Below are 21,469 nucleotides of genomic sequence, written 5' to 3' on the forward strand. Positions count from 1 at the left end.
GATTGAACACCCCATCCTCCCCCACACCTACTTGTACTCGGTGCTCCTCCTCAGTTTGGCGGATTTTTTTAGAGAGTCCCCTCCCCCTCCTTCCTCGCAATCTGACCTCATGTTTCTGTTTCTGTCTATGAACTGGTCTAATTTTTGTTGTTGTTGGCGTTTCTTGTCTGGTGGCATTTTTTGCATCTGTTGATGTTGATTGGTGGTGCTTCTTGTCTCCCGCTGAAAATTTGGCGCCCCAAATCTTAAGTTAGTACGATAATCTAAAAAAATGTGTGTTGCTCTTGGGGTTAGCCCCAAGTGCCTCATACCTATTGTGTGTGGGGACCGGTTGAATGATGTTCTGCATATCCCTCCCTTGAGCTTGCTTGATATTTGTGGGGTTAGGTCCTCCCTCACATCTTATTTCCCCTCCACTAGTCAAAATCTCCTGCGTGGCCTCAGTATTGCTAGCTACCTCTAAGTCTTGACCCATGGCAGCCATAACTCCCCTTTCTGGAGTTTTCTGTAAATTATCCTTTAAAATGGTTGGTTCTATAAGTCCTCCTTCTGACTCACCAACAGCCCTCTCAATGATGATTCCCCTAGTGATTGGTTCTGATAGCCTTCCCCCCTGCTCACCCTCAACCTTCCCAGTAGTAGTTCCTTCTTCAGTAGCGACTTTGGGGGACAGATCCACTATGGGTGGGGTTAATCCTGAGACTTCCTCATTCACAATAATTGCAACATCTGTCTGTATCTTCTCATCATCTTTAATGCAGTCTAGTTCCTCATTGAAATTTTCCTCCAAGGATACCTCTTCTAATTCCCATGCACCTTCAGGACTCACCTTTGGATGCCTGGCTAACGGTTTCTCCTCCCCATAAAGTCCATCCCTTTCAAATTTTTTCTTTTTGCGTTGAATAATATCCCCTTCCAAGGTAGTCAGTCTAATTTGTATACTTGATTCTAGATGTTTGTAGAAGTCATTTTGACGGAATGGCTCTATTTGTTTATATACTTGTTTTATATCTTCTCCTGTTTCGAGAAGTTGTATTTTCCTCAATTCAAGAATGAACTCCATTACTTGTAGGGAGAACCCTTTAAACATCCTGTCCCATCTCAACTGTGCTGATTCTGATTGTAGATCAAAGGATGATACTTTTTTTTTACTTCCAAGCCAGGTGGAACTATATTGTGTGAGTGGTATCGTTCTAATGTATAGACTTCCCATAGATTCTTAGTCTCCTGTATCAACATTTTTTCTAAATTTCTGCAGTGTGACTTAATTGCGTCTTTTTCAAACAATTTGATCCCCTGATTGGATTCCCGGCAGAAAAACTTTTCTAATCTGCCCAAACGATCTTCCCTATATTGCCACAAATTGGCACTGGCTGGAATGGTTACCGACATTGCGGCAGCAACACCTACCCTGGGATAGCAGAATAGATAAATCTCAAAGATGATGGAGGTGTTGCGCCACTGGTGAGCAGCTAATTCTGATAGAGGTATCCCAATACCTCGAATAAAAATTGAATATAAGAAATCAGATAGCGCTAATAGAACATTTATCAAAATTTAATATAAGATCAATAATTAAAATATAATAAAATAGATTGATAGAAATTAGTGGGTTGTTATGTAAACTTCATTGTAATGAGTAAACATTAATTGTTGTTGTGTCTCAGAGCTGTTCCATCTGTAATGGTGACTTTTACAACAGAGGGTCTTTCCAGAGATAATACTCTTCAATGGTGAATAGTAGTTGGCACGTGATGCCTTTAAAACCTCTATAGGAGTGACATCATATAAATGTTCCTTTCTCAGATGATATCTGTCATACAGCAAAGATTATCCACTAATGCGTTCCAAACTTCATACTTTCAATGATCACAACACTCGAGTTTCTTCACTAAGCTTAGCCTTCTCATTTGATATAGGACAGTGATAGTTTAGTGAGTACTCACGATCCCCGTATCAGACTAGGACTTGCCGTTGAACTTGCACAAAGTCTTTGCGGGAGCCGCTCAATCTCAATGGCCCCGGCCGGCGGCACAATGAGAGAGACTGACACTCTGCGCGATGGAAGCTGCAGGGTCGGGCAGTCTGCCCGGTTCCCGGGAAGAGAGGCAGTGGAGCTGGAACACGAACTCCGTAACTCCACACTGTTTGCTGATGGTAAGCGGACGCCCCCTTCCGCGTAGCGTGTGACGTCACACGTATTGCCTGACGCTGACGTTTCGGAAGGTACGCCTTCCTTTCTCAAAGCTGGCAAAACGAGAAGTGGAGGGGGCTGTCTCTTATACTGTGTAGACTCGCTGGTTGTCATGGTCACAGCGGCAAGTGTCAGTCAAAGGCAAATAGCTCTATTTCACTGTTCAAGCCATGTGGTTTTAATGTATTTAGAGTATAGATCCAATTAGATTCTCTTCTCGACATTTGTTGGATAAAGTCTCCTCCCCTCCATGGTTTCAAAACTTTCTTTATAGCACAGGGTTTCAATAGGGTTTCCCTCTCTCTAGCTCCTGCTTTTTCTCTTGCTTGTGTTACTAACTCCTGTGGGTATCCTTTCTGTACAAACCTAGTTTGTAGAGTGTTGGCCTCCACTATTGAAAGAGAAACCAAGGATGGACACACAGAATGGTCATCAGTTGGCCCTTATCATGAATTACTCAGCGCAGGCTAATAAAGTAAGGACTATAATTAATAAATACTGGAGAATACTAAGAGAAGACCCTGTCCTCACTCCTTTGCTCCCCGCCCACCCAAAAATTGTTTTTAGAAAATCCAAGAACAATTTTTGGGTGGGCGGGGAGCAAAGGAGTGAGGACAGGGTCTTCTCCTTAGTATTCTCCAGTATTAATTATAGTCCTTACTTTATTAGCCTGCGCTGAGTAATTCATGATAAGGGCCAACTGATGACCATTCTGTGTGTCCATCCTTGGTTTCTCTTTCAATAGTGGAGGCCAACACTCTACAAACTAGGTTTGTACAGAAAGGATACCCACAGGAGTTAGTAACACAAGCAAGAGAAAAAGCAGGAGCTAGAGAGAGGGAAACCCTATTGAAACCCTGTGCTATAGAGAAAGTTTTGAAACCATGGAGGGGAGGAGACTTTATCCAACAAATGTCGAGAAGAGAATCTAATTGGATCTATACTCTAAATACATTAAAACCACATGGCTTGAACAGTGAAATAGAGCTATTTGCCTTTGACTGACACTTGCCGCTGTGACCATGACAACCAGCGAGTCTACACAGTATAAGAGACAGCCCCCTCCACTTCTCGTTTTGCCAGCTTTGAGAAAGGAAGGCGTACCTTCCGAAACGTCAGCGTCAGGCAATACGTGTGACGTCACACGCTACGCGGAAGGGGGCGTCCGCTTACCATCAGCAAACAGTGTGGAGTTACGGAGTTCGTGTTTCAGCTCCACTGCCTCTCTTCCCGGGAGCCGGGCAGACTGCCCGACCCTGCAGCTTCCATCGCGCAGAGTGTCAGTCTCTCTCATTGTGCCGCCGGCCGGGGCCATTGAGATTGAGCGGCTCCCGCAAAGACTTTGTGCAAGTTCAACGGCAAGTCCTAGTCTGATACGGGGATCGTGAGTACTCACTAAACGATCACTGTCCTATATCAAATGAGAAGGCTAAGCTTAGTGAAGAAACTCGAGTGTTGTGATCATTGAAAGTATGAAGTTTGGAACGCATTAGTGGATAATCTTTGCTGTATGACAGATATCATCTGAGAAAGGAACATTTATATGATGTCACTCCTATAGAGGTTTTAAAGGCATCACGTGCCAACTACTATTCACCATTGAAGAGTATTATCTCTGGAAAGACCCTCTGTTGTAAAAGTCACCATTACAGATGGAACAGCTCTGAGACACAACAATTAATGTTTACTCATTACAATGAAGTTTACATAACAACCCACTAATTTCTATCAATCTATTTTATTATATTTTAATTATTGATCTTATATTAAATTTTGATAAATGTTCTATTAGCGCTATCTGATTTCTTATAATCAGTAGAGAGAGTTCTTAGGGTTAGACATCAGTAGAGAGAGGTCTTAGGGTTAGGCATCGGTAGAGAGAGGTCTTAGGGTTAGGCATTGGTAAAGGGAGGTCTTAGGGTTAGGCATCGGTAGAGGGAGGTCTTAGGGTTAGGCATCGGTAGAGAGAGGTCTTAGGGTTAGGCATCGGTAGAGGGAGGTCTTGGGGTTAGGCATTGATAGAGAGAAGTCTTGGAGTTAGGCATTGGTAGAGGGAGGTCTTGGGGTTAGGCATTGGTAGAGGGAGGTCTTGGGGTTAGGCATTGGTAGAGGGAGGTCTTGGGGTTAGGCATTGGTAGAGGGAGGTCTTGGGGTTAGGCATTGGTAGAGGGAGGTCTTGGGGTTAGGCATTGGTAGAGGGAGGTCTTGGGGTTAGGCATTGGTAGAGGGAGGTCTTGGGGTTAGGCATTGGTAGAGGGAGGTCTTGGGGTTAGGCATTGGTAGAGGGAGGTCTTGGGGTTAGGCATTGGTAGAGGGAGGTCTTGGGGTTAGGCATTGGTAGAGGGAGGTCTTGGTGTTAGGCATCGGTAGAGGGAGGTCTTGGGGTTAGGCATCGATAGAGGGAGGTCTTGGGGTTAGGCATTGATAGAGGTCTTAGGGTTAGGCATTGATAGAGGGAGGTCTTGGGGTTAGGCATAGAAAGAAAGCGGGTTCTGTGTGAGAGTCGTGTTAGGTTTAGACATTGTAAAATATCGGTAAAGATTACCAATATTTTGCTATTGGAATTAAGTAGTAAAATATTGGTTATTTTACAGATATTCTACTAGCGACAATTCCCTACGCCCTTTTTTCCAGGTACGCCAATTCATGGCACATGTTGTGTTTTCCTGCAAAATCCAGCAATATCCCTTCTGAGTAGAACCAAATGTGCTTTCATCATTGGGCTCCGTTCTGAGAAAATGCTGTAGTTAATGAGAATCCCTGACTATTATAGTGAAACATACCATGGTTTACATCAATCACACCATCACTTCAGACTGTTTTGTGACGCTGACTTTGTCAGCTCAGGAATTAGTTATTAGGTCAGCTCAGGAATTAGTTATTAGGTTTTAGTAAAGTTGTTAATTAGTATATAATTGACAGGCGTGCGCTCCCTGTTCTGTGTAGTGCTGAGAAGGTATGCTTCCCTAGACATGTCAGTAGTGCATATTTGGGAAGAAGGGGATCTTGGATAGGACAGCTCTCCTCCTCTCTATGAATAAGACCTTTCAGCCTGTTTGTTTTCCTCCTTGCCTCCCTCCCTCTCTCCTCCTCAGGCTACCATTGGAGGAGGACCTGGGAGGGCTTGGTTTCCCTTTTACTGGATGTGCTGGGAAGTTTTGGAGCTGCTCCTGTCATTGTGCTGTCTGTGTATTATGTGAGAATGCTGGGAGACCCCACTCCACTCTCTTCAGACAGGACCCTGCTCACCGGCAGCCCCAAACCTGGATTTAGTTGCAAGATGGTCCTGCAGGCTGTGGGCAGAGTATTGAGGTAGGAGTTTGTGGTATATTAGCTGTGGTTGCTGATCTCTTCACATAGTCTTGTGAAGAATTCCATGTGGCTGTAGACGAGGAGGGGGTTAACCAGTTAGTATCAGCTCCGCTTTACCTGTGTGAGTTCTATAACTATCGCAGCTCACATGTTGTGACTTGCAGATGGTATGGGTTATGTAATGTGCATGCAGGCTCCTCTTGTTGCGATGGTCCTGAATGTTGGGCTCTAGTGTTCCATGATATGCCTGGCTATCCTAGTAGAGTACGGAGTATGGCACAAGTATATTATAAGGGGAGTAACAGACTGTTGCCCAGAACAACCTGTAAGATTTGTTTTCCTTTACTAATCAGTACTAGTGAGGTTCAGTGGAAAGCTCTTTACTACTGGCAATAGGTACACCTCTAAGGTGTACAATGTGTATTCCTGTTGAGATAGTGTGTCATATGTACATATATATATTTTTTTTTTATGAACTATGCTTCAATCTTTTTATGTATTAATGTTTTCAATCTCAAAACTTATTATGATGGATTGCATTTTGGCAGGTTTGTGTACCCGATGCCGCCGGCAAATAATATGCCTACCCTTGCTTGTCAGTCGGTTTATTGAAATCAAGTACATTTCCAAAATTATAAAGATAAATAAAATTAGGCATAATTATGTAACTTAAAGCAATATGATTATTTTTCTTCAGCTAAGAAGCACTTGCATTAGATGTGTCCTGTCTAGGGGTACTGGAAATATGACTTCTATCATGTGGACATATGGCAAGTGAGCACACCTTCTGTCATGGGTTTCCTGCTTCTGCACCTCTCTGATGGGCAGGCTCAAGAGGCTTATACTGAGGTCCAAACACAAAAATCATAAATAAGAATCACTGTTATCTCTGTCCTCCCGTGCTCCTCAAATCATTTCTTAGCTAGCCTTTGTTTAGCATGGGCACTGATCTGGCCCCTTGCAGTGTAGTTTCATTTAGTGCTACTGTGTCTGTAATGGAAGGATGTCTCGTCTGTTAAATTATGTTACTGTACAATGTACATCCTACTAGAGTTTTGATTTATCTGGGTGGAAATTATGTGTGGAAAGTCTAGTTCTCCTTTAAAGGCACAATCTGGGATGTGCTAAGTAAAAGTGTCCTGGTATTGTTGCAATTACATTGTTGCTTAAAGTGTTTCCTGAAGGAAGTTAAAATGTAAAGTTTCAGAGCTTTTCCCACACACCCTCGCTGTGATAATGGTAAGCAGCTTCTGCCAGGCATTGTATTGTCTTTAAAGGGAACCTAAACTGAGAAGGGTATGGATTTTTCCCCTTAAAATAATACCAGTTCCCTGACTCTCCTCCTGATCCTGTGTCTCTAATACTTTTAGCCACAGCCCCTCAACAAGCATGCAGATCAGGTGCTCTGATTGAAGTCAGACTGGATTAGCTGTATGCTTGTTTCAGGTGTGTGATTCAGCCACTACTTTGGTCAATGAGAGCAACAGGACTTCCAAGCAACTGGTATTGTTTAAAAGGAAACCTCCATATCCCTCTCAATTAAGGTTCCCTTTAAATGTAGCACTTCTCCTTGAAGCAGCAATGCAAACTCATGTTCACTTCTCTCTGCTCATGTTCAAACTTTTACAGAAAGAAGAGTGGTCTGATTTCCCCATTAAAGGGAATCTGAAGTGAAAATAATTTTATGATGAGTTGTATGTGTAGTACAGCTAAGATGTAGAACATTAGTAGCAAATATATGAGTATCACATTGTTTCCAGTAAGGAAGACTTAAGAAACTTATTTATTTATTATTTATTTATTTATTGTATTTATAAAGCGCCAACATATTACGCAGCGCTGAACATTAATTTAGGTTACAGACAATATTTAGGGGTGACATACAGCAATATGACAATACAGGAATACAAGAAAACCAGATCACACAGCACAGTATTAGTACAAGGTAATGCTTAGTCAGTCACTGGATGGAAGCATGGAGATTAGGCAAGTTATATTCACTCAGATGCATAGCATGGGTTCACAGTAATGGAGGTGCCAGATCAGGTAGGACACAAAAGGAGGAGGACCCTGCCCAAAGGCTTACAATCTAGAGGGAGAGGTAAGGACACGAATGGCAGGGGACCAGAGTTCAGCTGTAGGTTTAGAGCACTTGTGAGGGGTAGTAGGCCAGAGTGAAAAGGTGAGTTTTGAGGGCTTTCTTGAAGATGTTGAAGGAGGGGGCTGCCCTAATGGGTGGAGGTAGGGAGTTCCATAGTGTTGGAGCAGCTCTTGAGAAGTCCTGGAGGCGTGCATGGGACTGGGTGATGCGGGGGGCGGTTAGGCGAAGTTCATTGGAAGAGCGGAGTGAGCGGCTAGGTGTGTACCTCTGAGTAAGATCGGAAATGTAGGTTGGACAGGTTTTGTGGACAGATTTGTAGGTCAGACACAGTATCTTGAATCTGATTCTGGACTGGATAGGAAGCCAGTGGAGGGATTCTAGGAGGGGATCTGCCGTGGTGGAGCGATGGGAGCAGTGGATAATTCTGGCTGCCGCATTCATGATGGACTGCAGTGGGGCTGTTCAGGTCATAGGGAGACCAGACAGCAGGGCATTGCAGTAGTCAAGGCGGGAAATTATGAGGGCATGGATGAGGAGTTTGGTGGTGGCAGAGGTCAGGAACTTCACTTGTTATCTATACAAAAGAGCTTGTCTGAGCTCTCCGACCCAACTTGGTCGGCTACAGTGCTATTTTCTGAAGCACTTGCATCAAAGAAACAGTGAAATACAACTTTAGATAAGATTTTACTGCAGGGAAGTTGAAGGGGTCATTAGCTCTGCTCTGTTTCATTGTGTAAAATTCAGAGTGTAGTTTGTAAACTGCAAATATTAGAGAATGATGCAAAAAAAGCTGTATAACTGAAATTAAAAAGGACTCTTTTATTTGTTATGTCTCCATTAAAGAAGCTATGTAGCAGCTGTATATTACATTTAATCGGGTTTAAATTACAAATCTCATTCCTAGAGAATACCCAATCCAATGATCTTTCATAGTAGTGTTTTTATGTTTTGTTTGTTTTTTTCACTAGTTCTAGATCTTTTTTGGGGAGTGTGCATGTATTGACACTTTCCAATCCATTTTCCAGACACATACCCCTCAGCATTTCTTTCCCGCTGCGTGGTAGGAGAAATGGGTGATTTCTGTGTGCCGAGGGGAGCCAGGTAGAGCCAGCACTATCTCACACATTGTACCCCGGGTGGTCATAATTACACAGCCTGGTGACGGGGGGGGGGGGGGGGTAGCGTGATCAGAAGGACCTGAGGCTGTGTCAGAATAAATCTGGTGGCGTGGGGAGCCTGAATGCACCCATGTAATATAGAGCAGAAGGGGTTGCTGCTGTGTCGGATTAGATCCGATGGCGGAGTGGCCATCGGCAGCCATATTGCTCCTTAGCGTACATAGTCCGACATCCGGAGCTGGGAGAACAGTCCACTGTTGGTGGATTGGAAAGGGTTAATAGTTGAGAAAGTTTCTTGTATGTGTGTTGGCAGCTGAGGCCAAGCTGCAGTTAGGGAATGAGTGCAGGTTAGATTGTTGTCAATAGCCGGCACCCAGTCATATGAAGATCTGTACCTGTTGTGCTCTGGATAGCAAGTCACCACTAAGCATGACTGACTTTATTTTACATGCAGCCAGGATAAAGGTTTTGATGTAATTATTATATAAGACATAGGGCATCCCCACCATGTTTTCCAGCATTTGTAGACAATCCTGTGCTCTCATTTTCTGTGTAATTAGATGCTGGATGTTTTGCCTCCTGATATGTGCTGACTTCTGGGTAAGCCTTGAGCCTGAGGCACAAACAGATGAGAATTCTGGGAAGTCCGGAGTACAAATCTGTATGCGGTTGCTATAGTTTCCAGCAAGTTTAGTATTAGAAAGTTGTAGCAGAGGCAGACTGTAATGAAAATCTAGCATAACATTACTTGTGTAACATTGACATACATACATACATACATACATACATACATACATACTTACATACTTATGCATATGACATCATTACTTAGGGCAACAATTGAGCACTTATGGTGTAACACCCTGGTGCCCGATCTCTGATGGATTTTGCTGACCGTAACCACCAGGTTCTGGCCCTCGGGGTTGCTCCCACCAGTGACTGAAACATGAGTAGGGAGCCTGCAGTGTGGAGAGGGCAGGAGTGGGAAGCCTGCAGTGTGGAGAGGGCAGGAGTGGGAAGCCTGCAGTGTGGAGAGGGCAGGAGTGGGAAGCCTGCAGTGTGGAGAGGGCAGGAGTGGGAAGCCTGCAGTGTGGAGAGGGCAGGAGTGGGAAGCCTGCAGTGTGGAGAGGGCAGGAGTGGGAAGCCTGCAGTGAGAGGGCAGGAGTGGGAAGCCTGCAGTGTGGAGAGGGCAGGATGGCATATGTACGACTGACTATTGACAGGAGTGGCAGGGAGCAAGGTGAGATAGAATGTGGATTAGGCTGGCTAGGGTTACAATGACAGACTGTGGACTGGAATGGTGATGACAGACAGGACTGGCAGGGCAGTCAACAGCATTGAAGGCCTACTGTGGCTGTAAGAAGCAAACAACACTAAACACTTTTTAGGCCAATTTTACACCAGGAGTCAAAACCTGTGTTGCATTACCCTATTCGTACAGGGGCGCAAAAGCAATAAAAGTCTATGCAGGAAGCATCCAATCCTACACAAGGGCTGCAGTGTGCTACCGCAAGCACGGCAGTGTTCTCCCCAGAATTTTTTACCAGCCGGGTGGCATGAAAAAGTAGCCGGGTGGGGCGAGATGAGAGAATACAGGGCCGGTGCTTCTGTGAGCAACTATGCTTACAGCATAGGAGGTGGTGAGCCGATAATAGCCGGGTGCTCACCAAAACTAGCCAGGTGGAGAACCCGGCTAAAAGAGCCTGGGGAGAACACTGCACTTTGCTTAAAGGATACCCGAAGTGACATGAGACGGACGTGTATGTACAATGCCTAGCACACAAATAGCTATGCTGTGTTCCTTTTTTATTTTTCTGCGTGAAAGAGTTAAATATCAGGTATGTAAGTGGCTGACTCAGTCCTGACTCAGACAGGAAGTGACTACAGTGTGACCCTCACTAATAAGAAATTCCAACTATAGCAAGAAAGAGATAAAAAGGGGGATTTCTTATCAGTGAGGGTCACACTGTAGTCCCTTCCTGTCTGAGTCAGGACTGAGTCAGCCACTTACATTCCTGATATTTAACTCTTTCAGGCAGAGAGAGAAAAAAAAAGGAACACAGCATAGTTATTTGTGTGCTAGGCACTGTACATACCAATGTATATCTCATCATGTCACCTGTCACTTCGGGTATCCTTTAATGCACATTGCTTGGGGTAATGGAAATCTATGGGTAACGTGGTAAGCGTAAACGATGGAGTTGGCCGCGTCATAGTGCACATGCACAGACTGACAGGAATGCTTAGCAGGGAGTACATGATGGAGGGGGGGGGGGGGGGGGTGCTATGCATATGATGTTGGTTCATTCTGCTGCAGGGTCAAATGAGTGAGGTTTGTGATGCAATACGGCACTGCAACACAAAAAAGAAACAAGTGTAAAACCGGCCTTTAAACAGGGTTTAAATGCCCTGGCTTTTGTGCCATTGCCATGGGAGTAAAACATCTCAAGTGAGTACAGTAGAATCCTTTTTATAGTAAACTCCAAGGGACCAGGAAAGGTAGTTTAATATATCAGAAGCTTACTATATCAGTACTACTGTATATCAGAATTGGTCATACATTGTATACAGGTCATAAGGGGCCCATACACTTAGCCGATTTCCCGCCGATATACAGCAGATTCGATCACTGTGATCGAATCTGCTGTGAAATCGTTGCGCAAACGCTGACCGAACGATCGATTTCCATCCGAAATCGATCGTTTCCGTCGATCTCTCCGTGCGGAAGATTTCACTCGATCGCCGGCTGGGAGTTCGTCGATAGCGGCGTTCGAATGTCCGACGACTGACGCTGGCGGCAATACATTACCTGATCCGGCCGGCGCAAGTCCCTGCTGTACATTTGCCGCGCTGGGCTATGGCTGGCTTCACTTACTTCTTGTCCCGACAGGAAGTTTAAACAGTAGTGCGCCCTCTACTGTTTAAACTTCCCCCAACAGGAAGTAAAGTGAAGCTGGAGCCCAGAGCGGAGAAGAGAGACAGCGGAGACTGGATCAGGTAATGAATGCGGGGGGTGGGGGAGGCGTTTGGGGGGTGCAGCGGCAGCTCCACAGATTGAGAATCTGTTTCATAGTGAAATCTATTCAAAATCTGTTTGTGGTGTAGGCAGCCATTAGCTCCCTCTTTGATCAGATTCAATCACAGAGGGATCTATCTGCTGGTCGATCTGGTGGCAATCGACCAGTGTATGACAGCCTATACAGGTACATTTCTGGGACCTGAGGCCTGGGTTTACTATATCTAGAGGTTTACTACATCACGGTTTGCTATAATGAGATTCTACTGTACGGACATGGTTTACTTCATATGTAGATTAACTACTACGTAATTGTTCTGGCCATTTTTACCAATTTATATTAAAAAAAAAATCTTTACAAATAACCTTGTATGTGGGTCAGTAATGCAGCCAGAGCTCACCATTACATGCTTTAAATTTGCCAAAAACAAATCCCCAAGTAACATTAAAGGACTAATTCAGATCTGTTTGTATGTGTGGTAATTGGAGGATTCATGATGTAGATGTCACATGGTGTAAACATGACTCTGGATTTCTCCGGTCACGTGACTGCCTGTTACCTTTTGTCCTGCAGAGAGTTGGCTATTGCTTTTAGCAGAAGGGTGCGGGACCATTTGCAAACAGTTTTCAAGGATGAAAGTAGAAAAAACAAAATGCAATCTGCCTTTGTTCCTAATTAATAGGTCAGTTGAATGTTGGATGAAGTTAAATTTTACTGCTTGCCAATAAATATTTCATTATATTTTGTCTTAAAGGGAAGGTCCAAGCAAAATAAAAAAATGAGTTTCACTTACCTGGGGCTACTACCAGCCCCATGCAGCCATCCTGTGCCCTCGAAGTCACTCACTGCTGCTCCAGTCCCCCACTGGCAGCATGCCGACCTCGGAGGTCGGCAGGGCCGCATTGCGTACATTTTTGCGCATTCACGCTAATGCAGAAACATTAACACATGCATTTTTACGCGTTAGTGGTTTAATGTGTACATTTTTACGCATTGATCCACTAACGCGTAAAATGTATGTGTTAATGTTCCCGCACTAACTGGAATGCGTAAAAATGTACGCAATGCAGCCCGCCGACCTCCGTAGTCGGCATGCTGCCAGTGGGGGACTGGAGCAGCAGTGAGTGACTATGAGGGCACAGGATGGCTGCATGGGGCTAGTAGAACCGCCAGGTAAGTGAAACTCATTTTTTTAATTTTGTTTGGACCTTCCCTTTAAGTTTGCCATACGCTGTTAGACATTTTAGTGGATTCATTGGATGAATGTAAACGTTGAAGCAGATGAAAATTGAGGGACTTTTCGGTTGATTTGTGATCTACATCTCTATCAATAATTGATTAGAAAAAGGATTTTCATTTTTTTAGATAACGTGAGGAAAGCCAATTCTCTCAGCAGGATAGCAATCCTCAGGCAGTACCTGGAAGGAGTTCCAGTTGATGTTCAGTTGTAAAAAGGAACTTTTAACACTGGATTAAACTTTCTCCCAATCATGAGCGGATACCCCCTTTTCCAAGAGAAATCTTTACCTTTTCTAGAATAGATCATCAAGGGGCTCTGTATGGCTGATCTTGTGGTGAAACCCCTCCTACAGTGTGATGTCAGGGCCACGGTACTGACAGTTTGCTGTCTGTGAACCTCGTTGCATTGTGGGAAAGAACAGCTGTTTCCAACCGCCAAGCAAGACCGAGATAGGCCGTACAATAATCAGAATCCCAAGATATGTTTTCTATCAGAGAAATTTTGATATCACAATAGGCATTTTCAATCAGAGTAGTGGTGCTTGGTAACCTTTAGTTTAAAACCATAATTTGTTGAATGTTTTGTGTGCACATAGTCAGTCATGCATTAAGTGGGCCATTTTTAGTTCTGTATTGCATGCAGGGAAGGCTAAGCTGCAAACTCTGTGTGCGATGATGGCTAGCGTGAGGAAATAAATACAGCTTGCAGATACATCTGTTGTATGCACGTCTAAAAAATACAACCAGTTCTGGTCTCTGCACGCCGCCACCTCTCTTAATGCAAGCTGACAAATTTATTTTCTGTTAAACAATGCAGATTGCCTGGCTGTCCTGCTGGTCATCTGCCTCTGTTTACCTTTAGCCATAGACCTTGAACAAGCATGCCCATCAGATGTTTCTGACTGAAGTCTGACTGGATTAGCTGCATGCTTGTTTCAGGTGTGTGATTCATACACTACTGCAACCGAAGAGATCAGCAGGACTGCCAGGCAACATGCATAGATTCAAATAAAATAAATATGGCAACCACCATATACCTCTTACTTTACAGATGCAGAATCAACTGTAGAGTTGTACAGCTGACAACGTGTTTTGTTGCTATGCAGGAAGCGGAGTGGCGCCAATATGAATTCACATGGTGGGGGTAAGGCAAGCAGCGCCAACAAAGGTAGTGGCTGTAAGTTTATCCACCTAGCGGATCGCTTGCTAGTGGAGGGCTGGGGCCACGCGACTTTAATATATCGAGCTCTAGGCCTCGTACACACTCTAAGCCATAACTTTTCTTTTTAATCAGGAGTACTAGATAACCTTGCCCGATAGCTGTTATTTCCAGGCACAGGTGCTAGAAGCTTGCTGCTACTCATCCTACTCCCTCCACAGTGCAGTACATGCTGCTTAGCAGATAGCCAAGTAGTGTGTTTGTACAGTAAAATGCTATGATCATATTGGACAACCTGTATGGAAAGTGTGTATGTAGCTTGATAAGACTGCAGTAGGGCTTGTGGAGTGTATTCAGTGTGCAGGATATACCCTGTCCAGCTCCAGGCTTGTCAGTTGTGTGGAGGTACAGATATACCATGTTCCTCTGCCGTGAGCATATTAATGCAGAGTTCTGAAAACTGTGGTCTGGCAGATGTATGTGAAGAACAAATGTAGATTTGTATGAGAAGGTAAAAGACACATCCGGCGCTGAGAAGAGCTTTGTACAAAGGGCTCTGTGTGGAGCTGTAGGTACAGTCCAGTGTAAGGGTGAACAGCACTGCACCGCCATAGATATAGCAAGGCAACATCTGTACACTGGTTATGTATCAGCACACTAAAGGCCCATACCCACTAAGTGATTTTTTTTCTAAACTATTTGGTGTGAAGAACAATCTTTTTCATGACTCCGCGCAACATCAGTTAACGAAAACTTGTTAAATTATGTTTTATGACGGCGCCATGAACAACCGCCATGTCCGATTTAAAGCTGAGTACCCCCGGCAGATCACCCCTCAGATATTCGTTCCCCGATCCATCTGGCCAAATCATCAAACGTCGTTTGCAGCATTGGAAATGATTGTGTAAAGATTGTTTATTTGATCGCAGCAAAAGTCATTGGGGATTAGAACGATCCTCCATGACTCAATTGGACATGGCGGTTGTTGAAAAATAGGCTATCGCTGCGGGTGGCGTGCATTGTGATACATCGTTTAACAAATTTTCGTTGAACTATGTTGCGCGATATTGAGAAAGATTGATGCCTAAAATAGTTTGTGAGCTTTGCAGTCTTTGGCATCAATAATCAAATCTGATTGGCTGTCTGAGGCTCCACCCTCTTTTCCGAATTTGACTCGGCCATTAACTGTGCAAGAATGGCAGCAATTAAAAATTCCCATTGAAAATCAATAGATTAATTTTGATTATTTTTTTTTAAGATCCAACCACTTTTCTTAATATTAATCCCAGTCACCCAGTGATCAACTGTGCAAAGTTTGAGAACCCTGCCATTAACAGTGTAAGAATGGCTGCAGTTTACATTTTCCCAGTGAAATTTGTTTTTGTCTCCGCCCACTTTTTGGTTATGGGGATAAAAAGTATCCTATATGTTATTCCAGGTAATGTATTATGTGTGTGCCAAATTTCATTCAAATCCGTTCAGCCATTGTTGTGTGATTGAGAAACAAACATCCAAACTTTCGCATTTATAATATTAGTAAGATTATTAGTGCTAGGCAGATATAGGCAGGGCCGGCCCTACCATGATGCAGGCTGAATTGTGATTCGGGGAAGCAGGCTGAAAGGGGCAGCATCAGCTCTACACTCACTTGATCTTTTTCAGTCTCTCCCTCTGCTATGCTGCTTTTGCCCTACTTGTGGAGCACAGAGCTTGCCTGTTGTGAGTCTGTGTGTGCTGGGATGCCCCTAAATTAATTATGCTCTGCTCTTTGCTAGCCACACCTCCTCCGTACCATGAGTTATTCTGCCTTCTGGTTTCCCTGCTGTGCAGATAAACTGCAGTGTGTGTGTGTATATATTCATGCGCGCACGTTGCCCCACCTACGCATCTGCACTCAGCCATACCCCCATTCACTCGCCTCTTAGTAGCCTATTAGAAAATATATATATTTTCGTGGGGGGGGTGGGGTGGATAAAGGGGGATGCATCCTCACAGGCTTGCTCCTGGCAGCAAAAGGTCTAGTACCTGCCCTGGATATAGGGACAAAGTTTTTATGAGTGATTAAACTGTATGAACAGAAGTCATGTAACAAGGGAGTGATAATTACAGCACAGGAGTAAGTAGAACATTATGTAAGATTGCGAACCGCTCTACAAACAGCAGAATGTTATGTAATCATGTTATTATTGTAGAGGCTGGCTTGAATTGCCTCCCTAGAAAAACTGAAAAAAAAGTACTGTATTCCCAATTAGGCCTCTTTCAATGAACATTGACTTGTCAGTATTAGTTGCCCTGTGGCAGCCAGTCAGTCTGATTACTTCACCCACACTGAAGAGAACTGTATAGTGCTCTGAAAGTGTTTTCTCTGACATGAACAAATTGCTTTTTAGCCCAGTAACATGATGAAAAATAAGCTTTGAACATTTCACATGTGCCATGTGGGTTCAACAGGTGGCGCTCCAAGCAGAAAAATGTAGTGTTTGTTCACACTGTGCCCATGGGTATGCATTTCAAACATGAACGACACATAGTTTAATGGGACCATTTAGACTGTGTTGGTTATGCAGCAATGGACAGCAATTCTGTTGCCTTCTCTTGTAGGACTGATCCCAGTCGCTGATTTAGACAGTGCTGTTGCTGACAGCTATGCGTGTAGCAATGCATTGCGATAACATCCTGTTGCACAATGGATCTTTGCAGTCTATACACTTTCTGATGTTCCTAGGTGTGAAATGCACACAGCAGCGCATGTAATGGAAACGAGCCTTTAACCTCCCAGGCGGTATGATTCTTTCCAGATTGTAGGGTCTAAAAGCGGCATGATTTTATTTACCGTATTTATTTTTTTTCTAATGTGCTCTCAGACCCTAAAAGCAGCAAAAAAATCATACTGCAGATAGATCTGCACATTCCTCGCCTCCCTGAGATCCAGCTGTGGAATTCATCCTCAGGGTGGCACTCTACCCCTGTGGTGAGATCACAGTCTGTCGTCATGTGACAAATGGCGATCTCGCCCAAGGAATAGAGAGCCTCCGAGGACATGAAGATGAGCTGCAGCATCCAGATCCTGGGGAGGTGTTATAAACGTCGATCTGCAGCGCTGACTTCCTACATCTCCCAGCAGCTACCCTGACCCAGGCTCGGGATTACTGCTCCCACCATTTTTTTTTTTCAACCCAAGCCTGGGTCAGGCTTACCACTAGAAGGTTAAAGGACAACTGACCTGAGAGGGATATGGAGGATGCCATATTTATTGTTTTTTTTTTAAATAAGCACATTGCCTGGCTATGGATGCATAAAAGATCAGCAGGATAGCCAGGGAACTGGTATTGTTTAAAATGAAATAAATATGGGAGCCCCCACATCTCCCTCAGGTCAGTTGTCCTTTAGTGTTCAAGCCAAATGGAATACCTGTGATCAAGCCTATTGATGACCTTAGTCGGTCAGTTCTAATGTAGAGATACTTGCCTAAGTAGAGGAAAGTCTTTGACTCGTCGAGAGGTTTCCTATGTTCTCCTCAACCTCCCTGCCAGTGGAGTTAAAACTGACCGCATTGCATACAGTGTGTTTAAGTCCTTACAGTGCGATTCTAATAACACCAAATACTTAATGATTGTAAGGCCTGGTTCACATTGCACAAAAAACATAGCGTTAAGCGGAGCGTAGAAGCGTATCTGTGGACGGATGCAATACATTTCAATGGGAAAGTTCACATTGGTATTATAAAACGGATCTGCTTCCTACGTTCTGCTAAACTGATCTGACTTTCCCGACCTGTACCATTTTCACGGAACTGACACGGACCTGAACGTATACAATGTGTCTGGAAAACGGACAATACTGATCCCATTGATCAAAGAGAATGGTGGAAACCGCTCACCCCAGAAAAAGCAGTGCCAGACCAGGATAGCTAGTCCTAGGAAATACTTGAAGACGAAAAAGGTCCGCACGATGCTCCTAAAATCCTATATTTTTATTTATGGACGTATCCAAAGGTCAACACATATCACCAGCTGACATGTTTCGGACCTACTGGTCCTTATTCATAGCTAGATTGCAAATAACACAAAAGGCCTCCTATATACCCTCCTTCGGTGGAGTGGGTGGTTCCCGAGACAATGTCCAGGGAAACACCCCTATCCCCACACACAGGAAGGGATATGTACAATATAGAGTGCAACACCTAAAAAAGCCAAGCAGGCATTGCTAATTGGTCCATAGCTAGGTGTTGAATTGAGACGGGAGGCCTACAGGCATAACGTACAAAATTCCAATCGAATCCCACACCAGTATATAAATGTAAAAAAATATATGGTAAAACCTATAAAAATATATAGAAAATGTGATTTGTACAATTAAAACCATCAAGGAGCAGCATATATAGAGGGAATAAGCACTAAGTTAGAAGCGCCAGATCCCAGCGGGAGTTCAGACCTTTTGGGAGTCTCGTGCCCATTCTAAAAATCCACAATGCCTCCCGGCTCTTGAGCCGTTTGGTTGTGTCCCCCCCCCTCTCTGTGCAGGAAAAACTCTCTCCAAGCCATGGAAGGAAAAAGAGGACATGTCACCTTGGTGGACCTGGCGAAAGTTCTTTGCCACATTGGAGACGTTGGTGCTAAGCCAAGCCGGACCACAGTAATGTTCCCCTATTCTAGCACGTAACGGTCTCGTGGTGCATCCCACATACTGTAGGGCACAAGTCCCACAGGTAATGAGATGCACCACGTTCGACGTCCCGCAATTAACAAATTGCCTAATGGGGAAACTGCGTCCGTTCGAGGTTGACGTAGCAACTCGGGTTCGAGTGTGGACCTTGCAATAGTGACATGTTCTCACTCCACATCTGTATGAGCCCAACACATTCAGCCAGGTAGAAGACCTGGTTCGGGACTCATACAGACTAGGAGACAATGTTTGTGCCAAAGTGGGAGCACGCCTGCTTGCAAAGCGTACCCCCTGTTGCAAAACACAACGTAGATCCTCATCACCCTCCAATACTGGGAGATACTTAAGGATAGACACAATCTTGTCATATTCCTCACTGTACGTTGTAACAAAAGTGGGTTAAGGAACCCCAACATTCGCATCCAAGTCACCCGTATTTCTAAGCAGAAGATCTCTGCTTTTGGAATTGGCCCTGACCTGCGCTCTATTGATCATCCAATTGGGGTACCCTCTCTCTTTCAGTCTAGTCCCTACCGTTTCAAACTCCACCCAAGCCAAGACCCCCTCGAGCAATTACGGCGGGCCCTGGTGAACTCCCCCACCGGGACTCCCCGTATAGTGTGTTTAGGGTGACAGCTAGTAGCCCGAAGGGTGGTATTCCCGCTACACGGCTTTCTGTAGGTCCTAGAGTGTATCCTCCCCTCATCGGAATCTCCCACCAAAGTTACATCCAGATAATCTATAGAACCTACCCCCCAATTGGAGGTGAACTGTAAATTTAAGGCATTGGTGTTCAACTCTATCATGAATGAGGGGATATCCTCGGGGTTACCCTTCCACACCAGAAGAAGGTCGTCAATGTACCTCCCGTACCACGCAACATCCCCCAGACGGCGGCTCCCACCTCCAAAGATGTGGCACTCCCCCCACCAACCCATGTACAGGTTGGCTAGGGACGGAGAAAACTTAGCCCCCATGGAGGCGTCACACCTCTGGAGGTAGAAGCCACCATCAAACATGAAATAATTGCGGGACAGGAGGTACTTGACGGCCAGACAAATGAAAGTTCTCAAATCCTCAGAGTACGCGGAGTATTTCTCAAGGTGATGCTCAATGGCTTGGATGGCCAGGTCATGGGGTATACATGAATACAGGGCCTTAACATCAATTGTCACCCACACAAAATGATCGTTCCAAGAGAAACCCTCTAGACTTGCAAGTAAATGTTTTGTGTCTCTGATAAAGCCTGGAAGCCTCATCACAAGTGGTTGTAACAGAGAATCAATCCACTCGCTCAGGCGCTCCCCCAGAGAGCCAATGCCAGCCACAATGGGCCTACCCTCCGGGGGAGCGCCCGGCTTGTGGATTTTGGGAAGGTGGTGGAAAATCGGGGTAACAGGATGGGTCACCGCCAAGTAGTCAAAAAGTTTCTGATCCAAAACCCCCAAATTTCGACCAAAAGACAGAAGTTCAAAAAGCTCCATCTGGAAAGGTCTCATGGGGTCTCCCTTAAGTCTCTGATAAACTGTGGGATCCCCCAGTTGTCTTAGAGCCTCCATTCTATAGCTCTCGCTATCGAGAACGACAACGGCCCCCCCTTTATCCGCATTTCGAATAACAATGTCAGAATTATTCTTAAGACTCTGGAGGGCCTGTCGCTCCCGATGCGACAAATTGGAGTTCCTAGAACCACGTGCACCCTCCAGCTCCACCAAATCCCTCTCTACCAACTCCTGGAAGGTCTCTACATGGGGGGTCCTACTAGCTAGAGGGTAGAAGTCTGGGTTCCGAGCACGGATGGGCTTAACATCATCTAAGGAGATTAATCCTGAGTTTTCAGCTGCCAGGCAGTCCAAAGCCCATCTGGCCCTGGTTTCCTCAAAATCTCCAATATCAGTAGCGCCCACCGTAGCCTTAGTCCCAGGAATCCCACTCTCACATTTTAAGAAATGTTTTCGCAGAAGGATGGTTCTCACAAACCTATTCACATCCACAATGGTTGTGAAAACATCCATGTGATTAGTAGGTGCAAAAGAGAGGCCCTTCGCGAGAACATCTTTCTCCATATCAGTGAGCTCATATTTTGATAAATTGACTACATTGCATGGTGTGACCCCCCCCCCCTGAACTACCCCTTTTGGTCCTATGTTTCACTCCCGCCCGTCTGGTCTTCCGTCTCCCCATCTCCTGCCCTTCCTGCGGCTCTTTCTCTGTGTCCTGTAGGGGGTAACCTGGCCCTGGAGGTTTTTTGAGGTTGCAGAAATATTGTTATCCATAACTCTCCTAGGCTGGATCGATTTCCTACGATCCGAGGAATCTGAAAAGTCCGACACCTCCGGAGAGCTAAAGCTGACTCGTCTACCCTGGTTCTTTCGTGAACTGCGTAGAAAAGGCCTCGGTGACCTAGGTGATCTAGCCATGGACTCCCACTTTCCCCATTCATATACCACCTCACGCCTATAATCCTCAACATCTCTCAGATACTTGGTTCTTTTTGTTTCGGTAATGATGGACTCTAATTTAGCAATGTTCTCACGCATTCTGTTATGCAATCTATCGTACTGTTCAAATTTTTCAAATCTAACAATATTTGTTTCCAGATCAGTAATTTTGAACCTTAAGTCCACCAATTTAGTTTTTTCATAGGAGATAATGAGTCTCATC

General features: G+C 44.7%; 1 protein-coding gene across 2 annotated transcripts in view; it reads left to right on the plus strand.

Moving 5' to 3' along the window:
* Positions 1 to 21,469, plus strand: part of MOB2 (MOB kinase activator 2) — a 100,269-nt gene that overhangs the window by 56,064 nt on the left and 22,736 nt on the right. Inside the window, exon 1 of one of the 2 annotated variants that reach the window (XM_068261591.1) lies at positions 5,356 to 5,506. The exons of the other annotated variant lie outside the window; for it this stretch is intronic. Within the exon in view, the coding sequence (XP_068117692.1) occupies positions 5,397 to 5,506 (110 nt within the window). The 5' untranslated portion in view covers positions 5,356 to 5,396. Of the gene's footprint in view, positions 1 to 5,355; positions 5,507 to 21,469 lie in introns of those variants that run through there. 2 annotated transcript variants of the gene reach the window in all.

The sequence above is a fragment of the Hyperolius riggenbachi genome, chromosome 11, assembly GCF_040937935.1.
Source record: "Hyperolius riggenbachi isolate aHypRig1 chromosome 11, aHypRig1.pri, whole genome shotgun sequence".
Lineage (NCBI taxonomy): Eukaryota > Metazoa > Chordata > Amphibia > Anura > Hyperoliidae > Hyperolius > Hyperolius riggenbachi.